We start from the raw sequence: 16,382 nt of genomic DNA on the forward strand, positions 1-16,382 counted from the left end.
TTCTTTGAACTGTGGGAGGAATAACTTGAACATTCTGAACACGAAATCCTTGATCATTTTTTTGAAGAAATAACTTGAACATTTGTTGATTGAACATTTTTGGAGTTGGATATGATCATTTCTTGATTGGTGTTTGAACAATTCTGAGTTGGATTTTGAACATTCCTGGGAATTGTAGGTTGAATAACAGCAGGAGATTTTGTTGACGCACTAGTATGAATTGGAACTCTTGGATTAATTTGAGAGTAAGTTTTAACACCAGAACCACCTTTATTTGCACCAACATTAGAACGAGCTTGAACAGCAGAAACACCTTCAACTAGATTTAAATCCTTCTCCTGTAAAAAAAAATTAAATTGATCATTAATAAACCAGTATATGATCAGTTACAAACACTTATATAAACAAATAAGAAAAAAAACCTTAGCAATAGGTGAAATATCAACATCAATAGATATGCTGGATGGAAGAGGGCTTTAACTAGTAGCCTACAAAAAAAAACCAAAAAAAAAATAAAAAATAAAAAATTAAATAAAAAATTATCATATAGATCATAAATGTCAAAAAATAAAATAAATTATAATCAATAACAAACAAACATACCTGATCAAAATCATTAGAATTACTCTGATCTGATTCCTTAGAACTAGAAGGAATTTCTTCTACAACAGCTGAATTAAAGCCAACCTATATTTTTAAATTATAAAAATCAATAATAATAAAATATAAATAAACTGTTTTTTTTTTTTGCACATTTAAATTTACCTGAGACTGTTTATTGCTCAAAACAATCAATTCAGTGGGGTCATTAATAGAATTAGCATAAGTAACAGCACAACCATTCTCATCAAGTTCCTATTAAAAAAAACAAACATAAATGATCATTTATGAAAACTTAAATGATCAATTTGAAAATATTAAATAATCATATACTTGTACAACTGCTTGCCCTATACCCCTTTTGTAAGGAGTGTACATAGACTTTTTCCTCTTGAAATTACCCTTTGCCTTGTTGCACTGCTTCTCCAAGGTACTCTTAGGCCTTACATTCCTATCACCTTTAGGCCTAGCTTTTGGAGGATTCTTGATCTCAAGATCAACAATTTCAACCTCTTTAACAGGTTCACTAAAGTCAATTACACCTGATACACTCTCAACCTTTTCTTTTAACAGATTGAAATAACACTCAACCTCTTCCCTTGCATTCAAAGAATTCTGACAACCTGTTATCAACTTAACAAATTTTCTGATTGTTTGTGACCTCCAAACACTTGTAGCCACAACATTTGTCCTCAAAGTAGGTTCTTCAATACCATGACTACACATGGCAGCCTTTGTCCATCGTTTCATTACATACTCTTGTGGAATATTACGCACACAATGCAAATGATATACTCAAAGAGAATGAGAACAAAGTAAACCAGTCTCACTAAAGTACATGCATGTGCAACAAACTGCATGTGTTTCCTTATTAAAAACAACTTCATGCTTAATTATATCCTTCCCAGGCCTCCAAAGAAGATATGAATATTCTGGAAAACACAAACCATTATCAACATGATCATAAGCTGTCCCCCTAATGAACTCCTCTTCAAAAAGCACATAAGCTTGAATAGTGTACAATGATCTTGCATGAACTAATATACCAATATTAGCAAAAGCTAGGTGCCTATTACCCCTCAAAGTATTGTAATCTCTTCCACCTTCCTTACTTCTCCACTCAGAAATGACATCAAGAAAAACATGATAAAAATCACATAAACCTTGAGTCTTATTAAGACGTTGTGAAACTGACTTATTAGTAGTTTCACTACGTTGAGAGGACAATATACCACCAGACCAATACTTCTTAGAATAAGTAGGACACCACATTTCCTTTATTTTATACAAATCAAATAACCAATCATCATTTTCACATTTGTATTTATCACACATCTTGTATAACAGAAATGATCATATATTAATTGAAAAATGAACAAAATATAAATTAAAATATGTACATTTGTATAAAGAATAATGATCATAAATAATATGGACACTAATAATATTATGATAACATACAAAAAAAAGTAAACTGTATGATCATATGTAAAACACTAAATGTTCATATATATATCACATAATAATCAAATATATCACATAATAAAAATAAAAAATAAATACAAAAAACAATAATTTACCTTTTCCAGAAATATTCAAATTCAGCAGGAGTTTCACAATACTTCAAAAGATAACCAAACAAATCTGTAAAGCCTTCCAAAGCTCTCAATGCTCCAATGTGTTTCTTATAATTTTGTTTAAGGTGCCATACACATAAACGATGATGAACAGTTGAAGGAAAACTGTTTCTTATACCCGCTGCAATCGCTTGTGCTTGATCAGTCATAATTTTAATGGGACTTTTCCTCCCCATTGAGTGCAAAAATGTGTCAAACAACCAATCAAAAGACTCGGTGCACTCATTAAGAATAAAACCCATACCAAACATGACATTGTTACCATGATGGTTCATCCCAACAAATGGACCACATATCATTCCATATTTATTAGTTCTATAAGTTGTATCAAAAACCAACAAATCTCCAAATTAATGATAATCTCTCATCATCCTACCATCACGCCAAAAAAAACTAACTAAAGCACCACTATCATCTTGTTCAAAATCATAATAAAAATCTGCCTCATCCACATGTCTCTTGGCAAAATATTTAATCAATTGGTTACTATCACATCCTTCAATTTGGGCAGCTTTTTCAGATGACAATGCATTATACGCATCAGAAGCAGTAAAAGAAAGATTAGGAGATCCACTAACCTCCTTCTTTACAACCCTCAAAGAATCAGTAACTTTGACTCCGCTCAATTTCATTGTTGAAATGAAAAGAAGTTGCTCTTTATTCACATTCCTTTGAGACCTTATCAAATGCCTTTTTTCAGGAGGAATCATAGCATGATTATGAACCATTTTATGTCTTGTACATGTATAGACCCCTAAATGATCAATATGAAACTGCACAAAAGCTAAACAACCAGTTCGATTATCCAAATTCTCATAAATCCTTTTATTCTTACACTTATTATCTTTGAATCCCTCATTACAACAAACAAATCTTTTCATAAAAAAAGAATCATCTCTTCTTCTCTTACTCTTCCCAATTCGAATTCCAAAACCTTTCCTAAAATCATTATACGCTTCAAAAGCTTCATCTTCAGATTTAAATTCTTTATCCTTTAGTTCAGACTTTTCTGCTTCTAAATAAACAATATCATCCTTTTTTTCCACTGCACAAAGTTTTAATATACAATTATAAATGATCATAAAGAGTTTCATGAATGAACAATAACAAATAAGTAAAATGTTCAATATTAAAACAGCACATGATCAATTGCAAAAATTTCAGCACATAATATTTTGACCAATATCTTCATTATTTACCACTTCACATAATATCGATATATAAATGTAAAAATAAATGATAAAATGACTTTGAGACTGAACATAAACACATTAATAAGTACAAATAAGAAAACATAAATGATTAATTGAAAGTATAAAATTAATCTAAAAAATATACAACAAAAACACACAATTCTAAAACATAGAGAAAACAAATGAAGCAACAAAATGTTCATACAAAGTATAACAATCCAAAAACGTTCATCATAATGTAATAAAAGTAGTAAATTCAAAAATCGAAAGTGAATAATAATACATAAATTAAGTTCAAATAAACAGAGCATTATAACATAACAAAGTAGAGATGATTAAAAATTGCAAAATTATGATCACAATTACTCACATTGTTGAACCAACAAATCAACCAAACAAACTCCAGAAGAAAACACACGCTCACAATCACGATCAAAATCAACGCAATCTCCAGATGCAGAATTCGCCATTGATAATCGGTAACAATTATCGAATTCGTAAAAAAAATCAAATGAAGAAGATGAATTAACGAGAGAAAAATGTAGATAAAAAATGGAGGTTGATCAATTGAAGAGAGAGAAAAAATAGGGTTTAAAATCATATAAATGCATAGCTTGAATAATAAGAAACAAAGAAAAAAGGAAAAAAGAGGAAGAAAAGAAAAAAAAAGGGAAAGAATCGCAAAATGAAGCTGCACATGAGAACTCCACGCCAGCTACAAAACGACGTAGCTTAAGGGGGGTGTAGGGAACACACCCTACACTAGGGTGTAGGGTAAAATTTACCGTTGGAAAGCTCTTTTCGAGCCCAATCCAACTACACTATTATTGGACCCTTACTATGGACCAAACTAAAATGGATTGACTATTTTCATGAAACAGGTTTTCAAAAACAGAGAGAAAGAAGAGAATTTAAACTAACTACAACACTAGACTTTCCACACTTTCACTTCATTCGATTATGATTCGACGTGAAAGGTATTCATCACCAGGTATGGTTTTGGAGAGACACAAATGGGTGTCTACACGTACTAATAAGGTCCAATAAGGTAAAATAACTTTGTTAAGGTCAATAAGGCATGTATAGTATAAGTTCAATAAGGCAGGTATTATAAGTTTGATAAGGTCTAATAAGGTTCAATAAGGTATATTGGTATAATAAGTTTAATAAGGTATAATAAGTTTCATGACTTTGTAATACGGTGTAAGTTTGGATTTTATAAATACAAATACGATTCCTTTAAAATTGATAATATATATATATATATATTTTTTATTATACTTAAAATCAAAACTTATAAAAAATAAAATACAAAATTAAACATGTTTCTTTGTACCTCCACAAGATTCGTACACATGACTACTATCCAAAATCCATCATCACTCAAGGGGTTTGTTTATTAGACTGATGGAATAAGAGGTATCGACTCATACATTGGATGAAAACGAAAAAATAAAAATATTGTATATTTTAATTCATTAGACTAAATTTCCTGGATTATTATTTTATTTTCTAGAAAAAAAAAATTATGCCCAAAAATTTATTGGACACATTATACAACTTAATTTAGATGTAAATTATTTAAAATAAAAAGAGTTATTTGATTTTTTCACTTTGAAATATTCAATGTTATAAATACAAATGTGATTCATTAAAAGTGATGATAATAAATTTTGATTTCCTAAATGCAAAAATGACACTTTAAATGAAAATTTAAACAAAATAAAAAAAATAATTTGTTTTTTGGGTACAATACGAAATTCCAAACTCCAACGACAATATAATATGAAATTTTTTGGGTATAAAGGAAGGGTATAAATCACCTAAATTAATTTGGTTAAGATAATTTTTACAAATTATATATTTAGATATGTTTTGGAAGATATTTAGGAGCATATTTGATTAGGATCGAAGAATATTTGATTCTGTAGGATATATTTTTGCCATATTTATCTTGTTTCCTTAGCTAGCTGTACACGATTTTGGTGTGGCTTAGGAAACATACAACTTGTGTTATATATTTGAATTCTTTGTGCTGATGATGATTGAAATCATCAAGCCATCATTCATTACCTTTTACATTATAACATATTTTCATGTAAAAAAATTAAGACCTTAAGTATTAGCGTATTTTCATTACAAATTATAATATCAAAATTATTTTTATTACTAATTTAGATATCTAAATCAGCATAGGGTCACTGGAGAAACCATACGACGCGAATGACGACCTAGACGAGATTCCCTCACCGGCGTAGCTAGAGGTGGCCAGTGGGCCGGGTTGGACCCAGCCCACCCTAACTCGCACGGCTGGTGGGTCACGTGGGTCCGACCCGGTTTCAATCCGACACAGCCCGGCACAGCTCGGATTTAATCCGGGTTGTGTCGTGGGTCCAAAATTTTCGACACAACCCATTTCAACCCAGCTCAGTTTAACCCGTTTGATTCGACCCAAATCGCACAACCCGTTTTGACTCATTTAATTCGACACACCTAGCCCGTGAACCCACCTAACCCGACCCACCTGGCACAACCCAGCCCGCACGGCCCACCCGCACGAATGACCCACCCAACCCGCACGAGCCAACCCACCTAACCCGCACGCATGACCCACCCAACCCGCACGCATGACCCACCCAACCCGCACGACCGGCACAACCCGCACGGCCCGCACAACCCGCACGGCCCGCACAGCCCGCACAATTCGCACGACCCGCACGGCCCGCACGGCCTAACATCCATTTTAAAAAAAAACGGCTAGTTTTTTGTATCTAACGGCTAGTTTTTTGTATCTAACGGCTAGTTTTTTAAGTGTATGATCATCCATTCTATTTTTCCTATAAATACCAATTCCATTTCACTCAAATTTCCACACAAATTCAAGCTTTCTTTCTCTCTTACTTAAAAATTCTTATTGTTCTCAAATTCTCAAGTGTTATATAGAGTTATATTTTTGTTAAAAAAAATCTCCTTAATATTATTATTAGTATTCTTAAGATTCTAAAAAAAAAAAGTTCTTCTCCATATTATAATTAGTAATCATACAAAAAAAAATGAGCTCAAGAGGAGGAATGGGAAGGAGTCAAAGTGGTGGTCGAAGTGGTAGCCAAAGGAGTGGTGGTGCAAATTTTTCGTATGAAATTAATACGGAAAATTTAAACCAATTTGTCAATGAATATGGAGATTATGGTTTAGGAGATAGGCAAAATATTCAAACGTCTCCACCACAACATTTCTCCCACGAGTCCCACCAATCATCAAGTTCAACTATGCCACCTCCATCGCAACCAACATCTCAACCTTCATCTCAAGGTAATTTCTAATTAAATTTTTATTGTTATGAATATTTAAAAAAACTATTATTAATGATTATAAAGTTAGTTTAGTTTCCAATTTTCTATGATTTACAATTAGTTAATTACCATGAAAAATGCGTTTAAATAAGTATAATTAAAATATTTAAAATTTAAAAGCTTATTTTCATGAATAGCATTTAAAAATTAATTTTAATAATTTGATTTATGAAAGGTGGTGGCGGTGAAAGTAGAGGTCGAGCACATTTTTCTTGGGTGTGGAAACATTTTGAACGAGTTGAGGTCACACCCCCGGGATGGCAACCTGGTCAACCAAAGAGGTTCACGTGTACATGCCTAGTTTGCAAGGCGCTAGGTGCAAATGTCAAGTCATATAATTGGAAAACGGGAGATGGAACCGGAACCTTGAGTCGGCATTTGCAAAATAAACACGACTTGTTCGAAAATGGCCCCCGTCCTTCGGGGGGTGGCGTCCAAACACAATTGGGTGGATACATGAACCAACCCGGCGGAGGTACACCTTTCATTTATAATAAAGATAGAATGATTGATGAAATGAGTACTTTAGTTATTGCTAATGAATACCCTTTTAGTTACGGTGAAAATGCAAACGTTGAGCATTTTAATAAAGTTGCATTACAACCTGCATTTACTCGTGTCCCCCGAAATACCCTAAGACGTTATACACAAACTTCTTATTATAAGTATAGGAGTGGTTTGATTGAATTATTTCGTACTTTTGATGGTCGTGTTAGTTTTACAAGTGATACATGGACTTCTAGTTTTGGCGAACCTTTTCTTTGCATTACTGCTCATTGGGTGGATGATGATTGGTTTATTCAAAAACGTATACTATGTTTTCAAGCTATGGAAGAAAGGCATACCGGTTTTAACATCAAAGTTCGTATTTTGGATTGTTTAAAAGAATTTCACTTGAATAATAAAGTTTTTTCTTTGTCTCTTGATAATGCAACTGCAAACACAAAGTGTATTGACTATTTGAAAAATGACTCCGAGTTGAATTTGTTGTTGGGTGGTAGTCTCTTGCATGTTAGATGTTGTGCTCATATTTTGAATTTGTCTGTTCAAGAGGGTCTCGCTGAGTTGCAACCATTGCTAAACCCAATTAGAACAGTTATAAAATGGATTAGGATTACTCAGTCAGTTAGAAGAAAGTACATAGCTATGTGTAAAGAGAGAGGTCTTAAGAAAAGACAATGGTCTATTGATACCCCTACCCGTTGGAATTCTACTTTCAAGTTGTTGAGTGATGCTATAAAGTATCGTGATATTTTGACCCAACTTTACAATGAGACTCGTGTTGATCCTACTGAGTTAATAACCGAAAGTCATTGGACTAATGCTTCTTTTGTTCGTGATGTTTTAAATGCTTTTGATAGTGCAACTCATATTTTCTCTTATATTTATGAGCCTAACGTTCATTTAGTCATAATTGAGTGTGTTAAAGTTGTTCACACCATCGAAGAGCATATGAAGATTGATGGACTTCGTCCCGTTCTTGATAGCATGAAACGTAAGTGGCATACTTATTTTAGTGAATTTCCAATCATTTATGGAATTGCTGCTATTCTTGACCCCGGTGTCAAAGCTGAAGGTTTGGAAAATCTTTTAGAATTTTATTATACAAGTTTAAGTATCGATTATGATGTTAGTGAATATATTAACAAATGCAAATCTGTTTTGGGAGACCTTTATGATCATTATGCATCTATTTATGGTTTTGATTTGGCAACACCAACTACTACTAGCACTTCCGATTCTAGATTTGGTTTTCTTGATAAAGTTATGAAAAAAAACACAAAGCATCTACATCATTCTCATCATCATCTTCTTCAACACTTGCTATTAATGATTATTTGTCATATCAACATGAGACCAACAACAACTTTCAAATTATAAAATGGTGGCAAGAACATAAAAAAAGTTTTCCTATATTGGCGAGAATTGCAAAAGATATACTTGCAGTTCCCGCTTCATCTGTTGCTTCCGAGTCTGCTTTTAGTGCAGGTAGAAGAGTGTTAGATGAAAAAAGATCTCGCTTAACTCCGGAAAGCATTCAAATTTGTGTTTGTAAGAAAGATTGGGATCAAGCTGAAAGAAGAACTCAAGGTTTAAAGGAAGACGAAGACGATGAAGATGATCCTGTGATGATATTGGAGTCGTCAACGGATGATGCAGCTTCCGGGGATGATGATGCAACAAACATGGGTGGCTAGAAAAGTCTAAATCAGGTACGCTAAGAACTACGTGGGCTTTGATTCTTTCGGGATACGTAGGCAACTTATTTTTCGAAAATTACAATTTAATTGCAAAATTAAATTTTAGTTTTCTAAAGATAGGTCCAAGCCCCCCCCCAAATTTCAAAAGAAGTACAATATAAGAACTACGCTGGCTTTGATTCCTTATTTTATAATATAAGGATACGTAGGCATCTTAATTAAGAGCAAGCCATCAAATTGTTAATTTTGTAAAAATTAAAACACCACACAACCCACCCGACCCTAACCCACGAACCCACCCGACCCTAACCCACAAACCCACCCGACCCTAACCCACCTAACCCACAAACCCATCCGACCCTAACCCACTAACCCACCCGACCCTAACCCACCTAACCCACAAACCCACCCGACCCTAACCCACTAACCCACCCTTTGACCCACCCTAACTCACTAACCCACCTTGACCCGTCTAACCCACGAACCTAGCTCGACCCACCCATGACCCGTCTAACCCACAAACCCAGCTCGACCCACCCACGATCCGTCTAACCCACAAACCCAGCTCGACCCACCCACGACTCGTCTAACCCACGAACCTAACCCTGGTGTGTCCAACTTCTCCGACCCAACCCACGACCCGGCCCACCCTACCCTACGTGTGTCGTGCCGTGTGTCATGAAACCCCAACCCGCGACCCACCTAACCCTAACCCAGCTCGCACGACTCGCACGGTGGACACCTCTAGGCGTAGCCATCACCGTCGATCTGAAACCTCTGACTCAGGTTGACAACTTGACATAACATGTTTTTTCTCTCACATAGTAGAGAGTAAAAAAATGGAGGAAAAAAAGGCAATTTGTTGTATTATCGTGTCTACTAAACAATTATCCCTTACTAAATAAATATTTACAAATATGAAACCTTCAGTTTAAATAAATAATAACTTAATTCAAATAATTTAATTAGACAATCTACACATTTTAGAAAAAGAAGGTAATCACAAAATGGACTTAATTAGTTCAAGTTGTAATCAAAACATACCTTATATTAGTTTATATACTCAACTATACAAGCCAAAACAAAGCTTAGGAAGCAAAACCAACGACATGATGAACACACAAGATTAGTGTATCATATGTTAGAGGAAAACCCATACTTGAGAAATAAGGTCATTCATAAAATTTTGTAGCACATAATCCAACATGCCTTATGTGAAATACTTAAAAGAAATTAAATATTCATAGTTGAAAACTCCAAATTAGATACATGTGTGTGTCACATGGAAATAAATATGACCAAGCAAATAACTGAAAAAGAATACTAAACTTAATATCAATAATAATTCTAAATTTCCTTTTAGATTTCGAAAATTTGTCAAAAATAACACCACCTTTGGATGGTCTTCCAATAATAGCACCACCTTTTGATTATTCCAGAATAACACCATCTTTCATATGTATTTGCCAAAAAAAACAAAACCGGTTGGTAACCTGTTTTACAGGTTTCCTATGACACGTGTCACAATGTCATTGGTCAATTATTTTTATTTATTTATTTAAAAAAAAAACCTAAGTAATTAAAAAAAAAGTTAAAATTAAAAAAAAAAACCACCACCTAGCCTTCCTGCTGACCTCTCCCTGCCCACCCCCCACCCTCGCCGGCGCCCCTCCCCCCACCCTCGTCGTCAATCGACCTCCCCAACCTTCCCCCTCCCCTGAACGACACCCCTCCACCCATTTCCCCACACTTAAACAACCCACTACCGAAACCCTAGCCTACGGAAATTAGGGAGAGGAAGCCAAAATTGAAAAGGGAAGGAGGGAGGGGGCCGAAATCGGAAAAGGGCCGGAAAGGGGTAGGGAAGGGGAGAGGGTGGTGCAAAGGGGTCGAGAAGGGGAAAAGGGTGCCGAAAAGGGGTAGGGAAGGGGAGGGGGTGACGGAAATGGGTCGATAAAGGGGAGGGGGTGCTGGAAAAGGGGTCGAAAACTAGGACGGGGGCCGGAGATAGGGTTGTTTCAGGTGGATGGTCTTGGTGGGGGTGGTGGATGCCGGTGAAAGTCGTGGGAAGGGGGGTTTATTTATTTTTTTAATTTTTTTGTTTTTTTATAAGTTTTTGCAAAGTCAAAAATAAAAATAAATAAATTGATCAATCAAACTAGAGCACGTGTCCCAGGGTTACCTGTAAAACAGGTTACCGGTTTTTTGTTTCATTTTTGGCAAATACATGTGAAAGGTGGTGTTATTATGGAATAATCAAAAGGTGGTGCTATTATCGGAAGACCGCCCAAAGGCGGTGTTATTTTTTTAATTGCTAAACGTCGCTCCCATTTTACATACTAACGCTCCCTTTTTCGACTTGCCCTTTGTGTAAGTTGTATTGTATAATGGTATAATATCATTCCCGACCCCTCCATCTACTCCACGTGGTAAAAAACAAATTCCCAACACTACCACATCCGACACCGGAAGCTTCGCCGTCGCCGTTCATTTTTTTTTAAAAAAAATTGAAATAAAACATCCGCCTAAAAAATTAGGATCCACTTAAAATTTCCGGATCAACCAAGGAAGATCCGGAAATTTTAGGCGGATGTGGGAGATCCACTAAAATTTCCGGATCTTCCTTGGTGGATCCAGAAATTTTAAGTGGATTCACTAAAAAAATTAGGATCCACCTAGGTGGATCCTAAATTTTTGGGTGGATGTATGGTGGTTTTGTTGTTGTTGTTTTTTTTTTTTTTTGGTTATTTTTGTTGTTGTTGTTGTTGTAATCTTTGTATTATTTTTATTTTTATTATGATTATTATTCATTTTGTGATTAATTGAAAAACTAGTATTAGTACTTTTAATTTTATTGTTGTTGTGATCAATGTTGTGGCTTTTTTTTCCTGATTTTACATTTTTTTTTAAATTTTAGAGGGATAAAACGAGAGTGAATGAGAGTATGCGAGGGAAGTATGAGAGTTATGAGTGTCGTGGAGTAAGTTGTGGGTAATTATTTGATAGGGGTAAAAATGAAAAATCTTTAAAACAAAATGCGAGCGATGCCTAGTAAAAGGGGAGCGAGGTTTAACAACACCCGTTATATTTGACAAATTTACCTTTAGATTTAAAATTATAAGAATACTCACAAACTAAACTTAGAACATTCTCAATGCTTGACCAAACAGTTGCTTAGGCCTCTAGATCAAGGATAACATATAGCACATAGTAACATTCAAACCAAACTAACCTTCCCTAATCAAAACGCAAAATAATAAAATTCATAAACAAACATGATTTAACAATGAATACAAAACATATAAGCAGAAAGTAAAGTACCCTTAATTTTCTAAGCTTGTCATGCATAGATATATAAACTCTCATCGAGTTTTCTTTCCCCAATACAAGTTACCAAGGTGAGTTAAGCTAATTTACTAGTTAGTCTTGAGTTTAAATCAAGTCACCAACATTGCTAGGCAACACTTCATAATATAAGTGGATAACAAAGGGCACTTTTGAAATTATTAACAACACCAAAATTTGAAAAGAAACTTTCCTACACCCACTCAACATCAAAGGGAACAAGTCACATATCTTTAATTCAATATGAACTTGTAGGCACGAACTCAGTGACACAAGGAAAAAAAACTCAGCTTTATGATTATATCAAAGTATTTGCGTCATATTAAATCCTATAACACATATTTAACAATCTTGCTCTAGTATATAATTTGATCATCATGACCAACATTTTAAAAATTCCAAAAGGGCCAGGTGACGTTTACAATTATAATTAACATTATTGAATAGTTGTTCAAAATAAATATACTATGATTATTAGATTGATAAGAAACCAATAAACTGATTTCATTCCCAAAAATAAATATTCAAATGAGACAAATTAGGCGAAACAAATCGAATAGCCCATATCCCATATTCATTAGACTTCATACTTAATACTAATATATCACTGCACATGTTAATTGATCAAATAAAACAAATCTAACACCTTATAATTAATTTACCTCAAGTAGGACAATAACAATCTGACGATATCAATAAAAATAAGGTGAAAAAATTATACGGATACCTGAAGGAATGTACGATAAGGATAATCTAATGGAGGGGAGGACTATATTTAGGAATACTCGTGAAATTACTAGTTGAATTCTTTGTTCTTCTCCTTATTCAATTATAGCTGATTTTGTCTGCTAGAACTGGTGCTGATAACGTGTTGTGAAATAAGAGGAAAGATGAGAGATTGAGAGAGAATTAATCTGTGTATATTATTCCATATGATAAGGTGTATATATACATACATTATATTAGGTTTTAATTGGATAAGAATATAAACCCTAGATCTAGATTGTTCCGAAATGATAAAAAGGAGGATAATGGATATCCACAAATATTTCATAACACAATCAAATTTTTTTGGAATTATATAATAATTAATTAGGTAGTTGAATGGTTAGGGTTAAAGTTGAAATTTAAATTTGAAATTTTAAGAAATAAGGTTTGAAATTTAAATGAAAATACATAGGGTTCATTTAAAAAAAAAGATACCCTTTCAACCAATAGGGAGCTTAGTATACAAGATTTCTTATACACAAAGTGTACCTCTAGTCCCTCCCTATACTTAGGTGTTGTTTGATTGACAAATAAAAACATGCAAAATTGAAATTCCTAGGAATTGAAATTGTTTGGAGTTGTTTGGTTGACAAATTAATGGGAAGTAGAAATTCCCATGAATTTTCAATTCCCACAAAAAGGAGGAAGTAAGACCTTGTTTAGTTGAAACGAGAAATAAATTCCCATTGAAAGTTATATTTAATGGGAAATTATTTCCCAAATGAAATTCTTAGGAATTTATTAATTTGTTTGGTTGTACAATGGGAAATCGAAAATCCCATGAATTTTGAATGACCAAAGGGGGCTAGGTAATTTACTTCCTACATTTTGTGGGAACTGGAAATTCCTATGAATTCCAACTTCCCCATTTTTGGGTAAAGGATATACATACAATAGTTGCATGTGGTGGCCCACATACAACATTGTTGGCAACATTTGCTTGGTTTGTATTTTGGGTCCCATTTTCACCCAAAACCAAATTTTCATTTGAAATTTTACCAAATATTTGAAACAACAAAATTTGAAATTGTTTTTTTTCTTTTGTTTTTACTAAAAATTACTTTGTTTTATTTTAGCTTTAAAATAAAGCTATTTTTTTTTACTCTTATCTATCACCAGCTATCTTCTCCAATTGCTTCAGAATTAATTTTTTTTAAATCTTCATTTTTTTCGCTTAGATATTGTTTCTCATTCTTCTGGTTATTCATCCTTTCTTCTTTGATTTTTTTTTTTTGCCAAATACTTGTTTCTTATCAATGTTCACTTAGAATTATTAAAGTTTGGTGTTTAATCAACGAAAGTTACATTGCAGAAAAAAAATTGAAACTTGTCTTGAACACTGACTTATAACAACAACAACAACAACAACAACAACAATATGGAGGGAACGACGGGGCTCTTAGACCTGCAGATGTGTTACTTTATTCCTGGGATCGTGGTTGCGATGTCTGTGTTGACTTGACAGGGTCTTCTCCATTGACACAGTCTGGGCTTTCTGACTTTGTTCCTGGACGGGTAGTGACTGATGCGGCCAATCGGAAGCGGGTCAAGTACGAATCCAGTTATCAAGCGATTGGATATGGCTTCCTTTCTCTTTCTCTTCTCTTGGGGAGTTGGAAAAGGAGGCTGTTGCATTGCTGAAGCGGATCCAGAAGTTCTCGAATACTTTGGACATTGAGGCACGTGCTGCAGCTCATATCTTTACCAGGATAAGCTTTTCTATTGCTAGAGGAGTGGGGGCCCAGATTGTATCTCGGCTTCCCACTAATTTTCTATAGGTTGTATAACTTTGTATGTTTTTGAGATAATAATAGTAAGTTATAATAGTTGTGTAAAATTATAGCCCTCCAACATTTGATATAAAATTGAACAACATTTAATAGTAATATTTTGAATTTGACCATCCAACGAATGACAAACTCTACAATTGAATGCCCAATTTATTATAATACTTCCTCTGTTATAGTAATATTACAACAATTGGACTTTAGCACTATTCATCACGATTGTTTGACCTCATATAATTATACATAAAATATTTAATAAATATATATTTGATAAATTTTTAATGTGTAAATTTAGTGAGCTTGAAGGTTTAATTTTAGTAACATATAGACTTGCTATCTTGACCCAGATCCGATGACCGACTCGTAACTCGAAAATTGACCAAAAAAAAGTAACATACCTTTTTATTATATTTGTCATGTATTTTAGATCTTATAGTTTGACAACATTGAAATAAACTTTAATAACTAAAATTTTAAAACCGCATCAACAATTCTGTTAGAAAATATGATGAATTTATGTCATTTAGCTATTGTATTATAAACCTCCATTTTTTTAAGCATCTAATATTTTTTTTAAACTATGGGATAAAGATAAAGAAAAACGACAAAATTATTAAGGTTAAATCATCCAACGATATAACATTATTAAAAGTATGTCGATATGAATGTCTATAGAAAGAGCACAAAAATAGAATTTTATTGATTGAGCTATAATAATTTTTTGATTAGTAGTTCATGAAATATCGTCAAATGAAATATTAATTAGCTTTTTTATAAATCATCTCTCCCTTCATTAATGACAGTGACTAGGACGTCATTACCTTTAGTAAGAAATTTATATTTATTGGTAACATAATATATTTTTTTGGTAGCATAGTAGTATGACGCCAATAAAATTCGCCAACAAGAATTCCCGCCTACTTGTATTACATGGCGCCAAACACCAAAAATTTTCCCTCTCATGTTTTTTTGGCTTATAGTGAGTTTGCAATTTGTAAATGGTGTTGTATACTTGACCTACATATAACCATTATGTGTAGACTACTCCATTTTTGTTTTTTGTGCCAACAAACAACTACCCAAATTACAAAATCTCATGAATTTTCACTTCCCCCATTTTATTTTGTCAACCAAACAAACCCTTATATTACCAAGGGGGACCTAGATATATGAACTTTCCATGGGAATTTCCACTTCCCTTGATTAACCAAACACTTTTTAAAATTTCCTCGGAATGAAGTTCAATTTCATGGAAAATCAAATTTTCAAGGAATTTGCAATTTCTACATTCAACCAAACAAGCCCTTAATATTTAAAAAAAATCCACAATCATTCATATGCCACATGTCCTCTCACTCATATGCCACATGTCACTTCTCTTACCTTTGTAATATTAAAAAAATTAAATTAAATATATTACTCCCTCCGTCCCTAAAACTAAGACCCTTTTGGCCTAATTTTAGTCCCAAAATGATCGATCTATTTGCATTGAAATACC

The 16,382-nt window shown here is 33.6% G+C and overlaps 2 protein-coding genes across 2 annotated transcripts; both read right to left on the minus strand.

Annotated features, from left to right (window-relative positions):
- Nucleotides 1-1,395: 1,395 nt before the first annotated feature.
- On the minus strand, nucleotides 1,396-1,935 carry LOC110738950 (protein FAR1-RELATED SEQUENCE 12-like). Its single transcript, XM_021919396.1, has one exon. It carries the CDS (start codon nucleotides 1,933-1,935, stop codon nucleotides 1,396-1,398), a length of 540 nt encoding a protein of 179 aa, XP_021775088.1.
- A 652-nt stretch (nucleotides 1,936-2,587) lies between these two features.
- Nucleotides 2,588-3,900, minus strand: LOC110738951 (protein FAR1-RELATED SEQUENCE 5-like). The gene is made up of 2 exons (XM_021919397.1): nucleotides 3,801-3,900; nucleotides 2,588-3,282 (listed from the first exon to the last, which is right to left on the minus strand). Exons 1-2 carry the CDS (start codon nucleotides 3,898-3,900, stop codon nucleotides 2,588-2,590), a joined length of 795 nt encoding a protein of 264 aa, XP_021775089.1.
- Nucleotides 3,901-16,382: the final 12,482 nt, after the last annotated feature.

Source organism: Chenopodium quinoa, unplaced genomic scaffold, assembly GCF_001683475.1.
Source record: "Chenopodium quinoa cultivar QQ74 unplaced genomic scaffold, ASM168347v1, whole genome shotgun sequence".
Taxonomy (NCBI): Eukaryota; Viridiplantae; Streptophyta; class Magnoliopsida; order Caryophyllales; family Amaranthaceae; genus Chenopodium; species Chenopodium quinoa.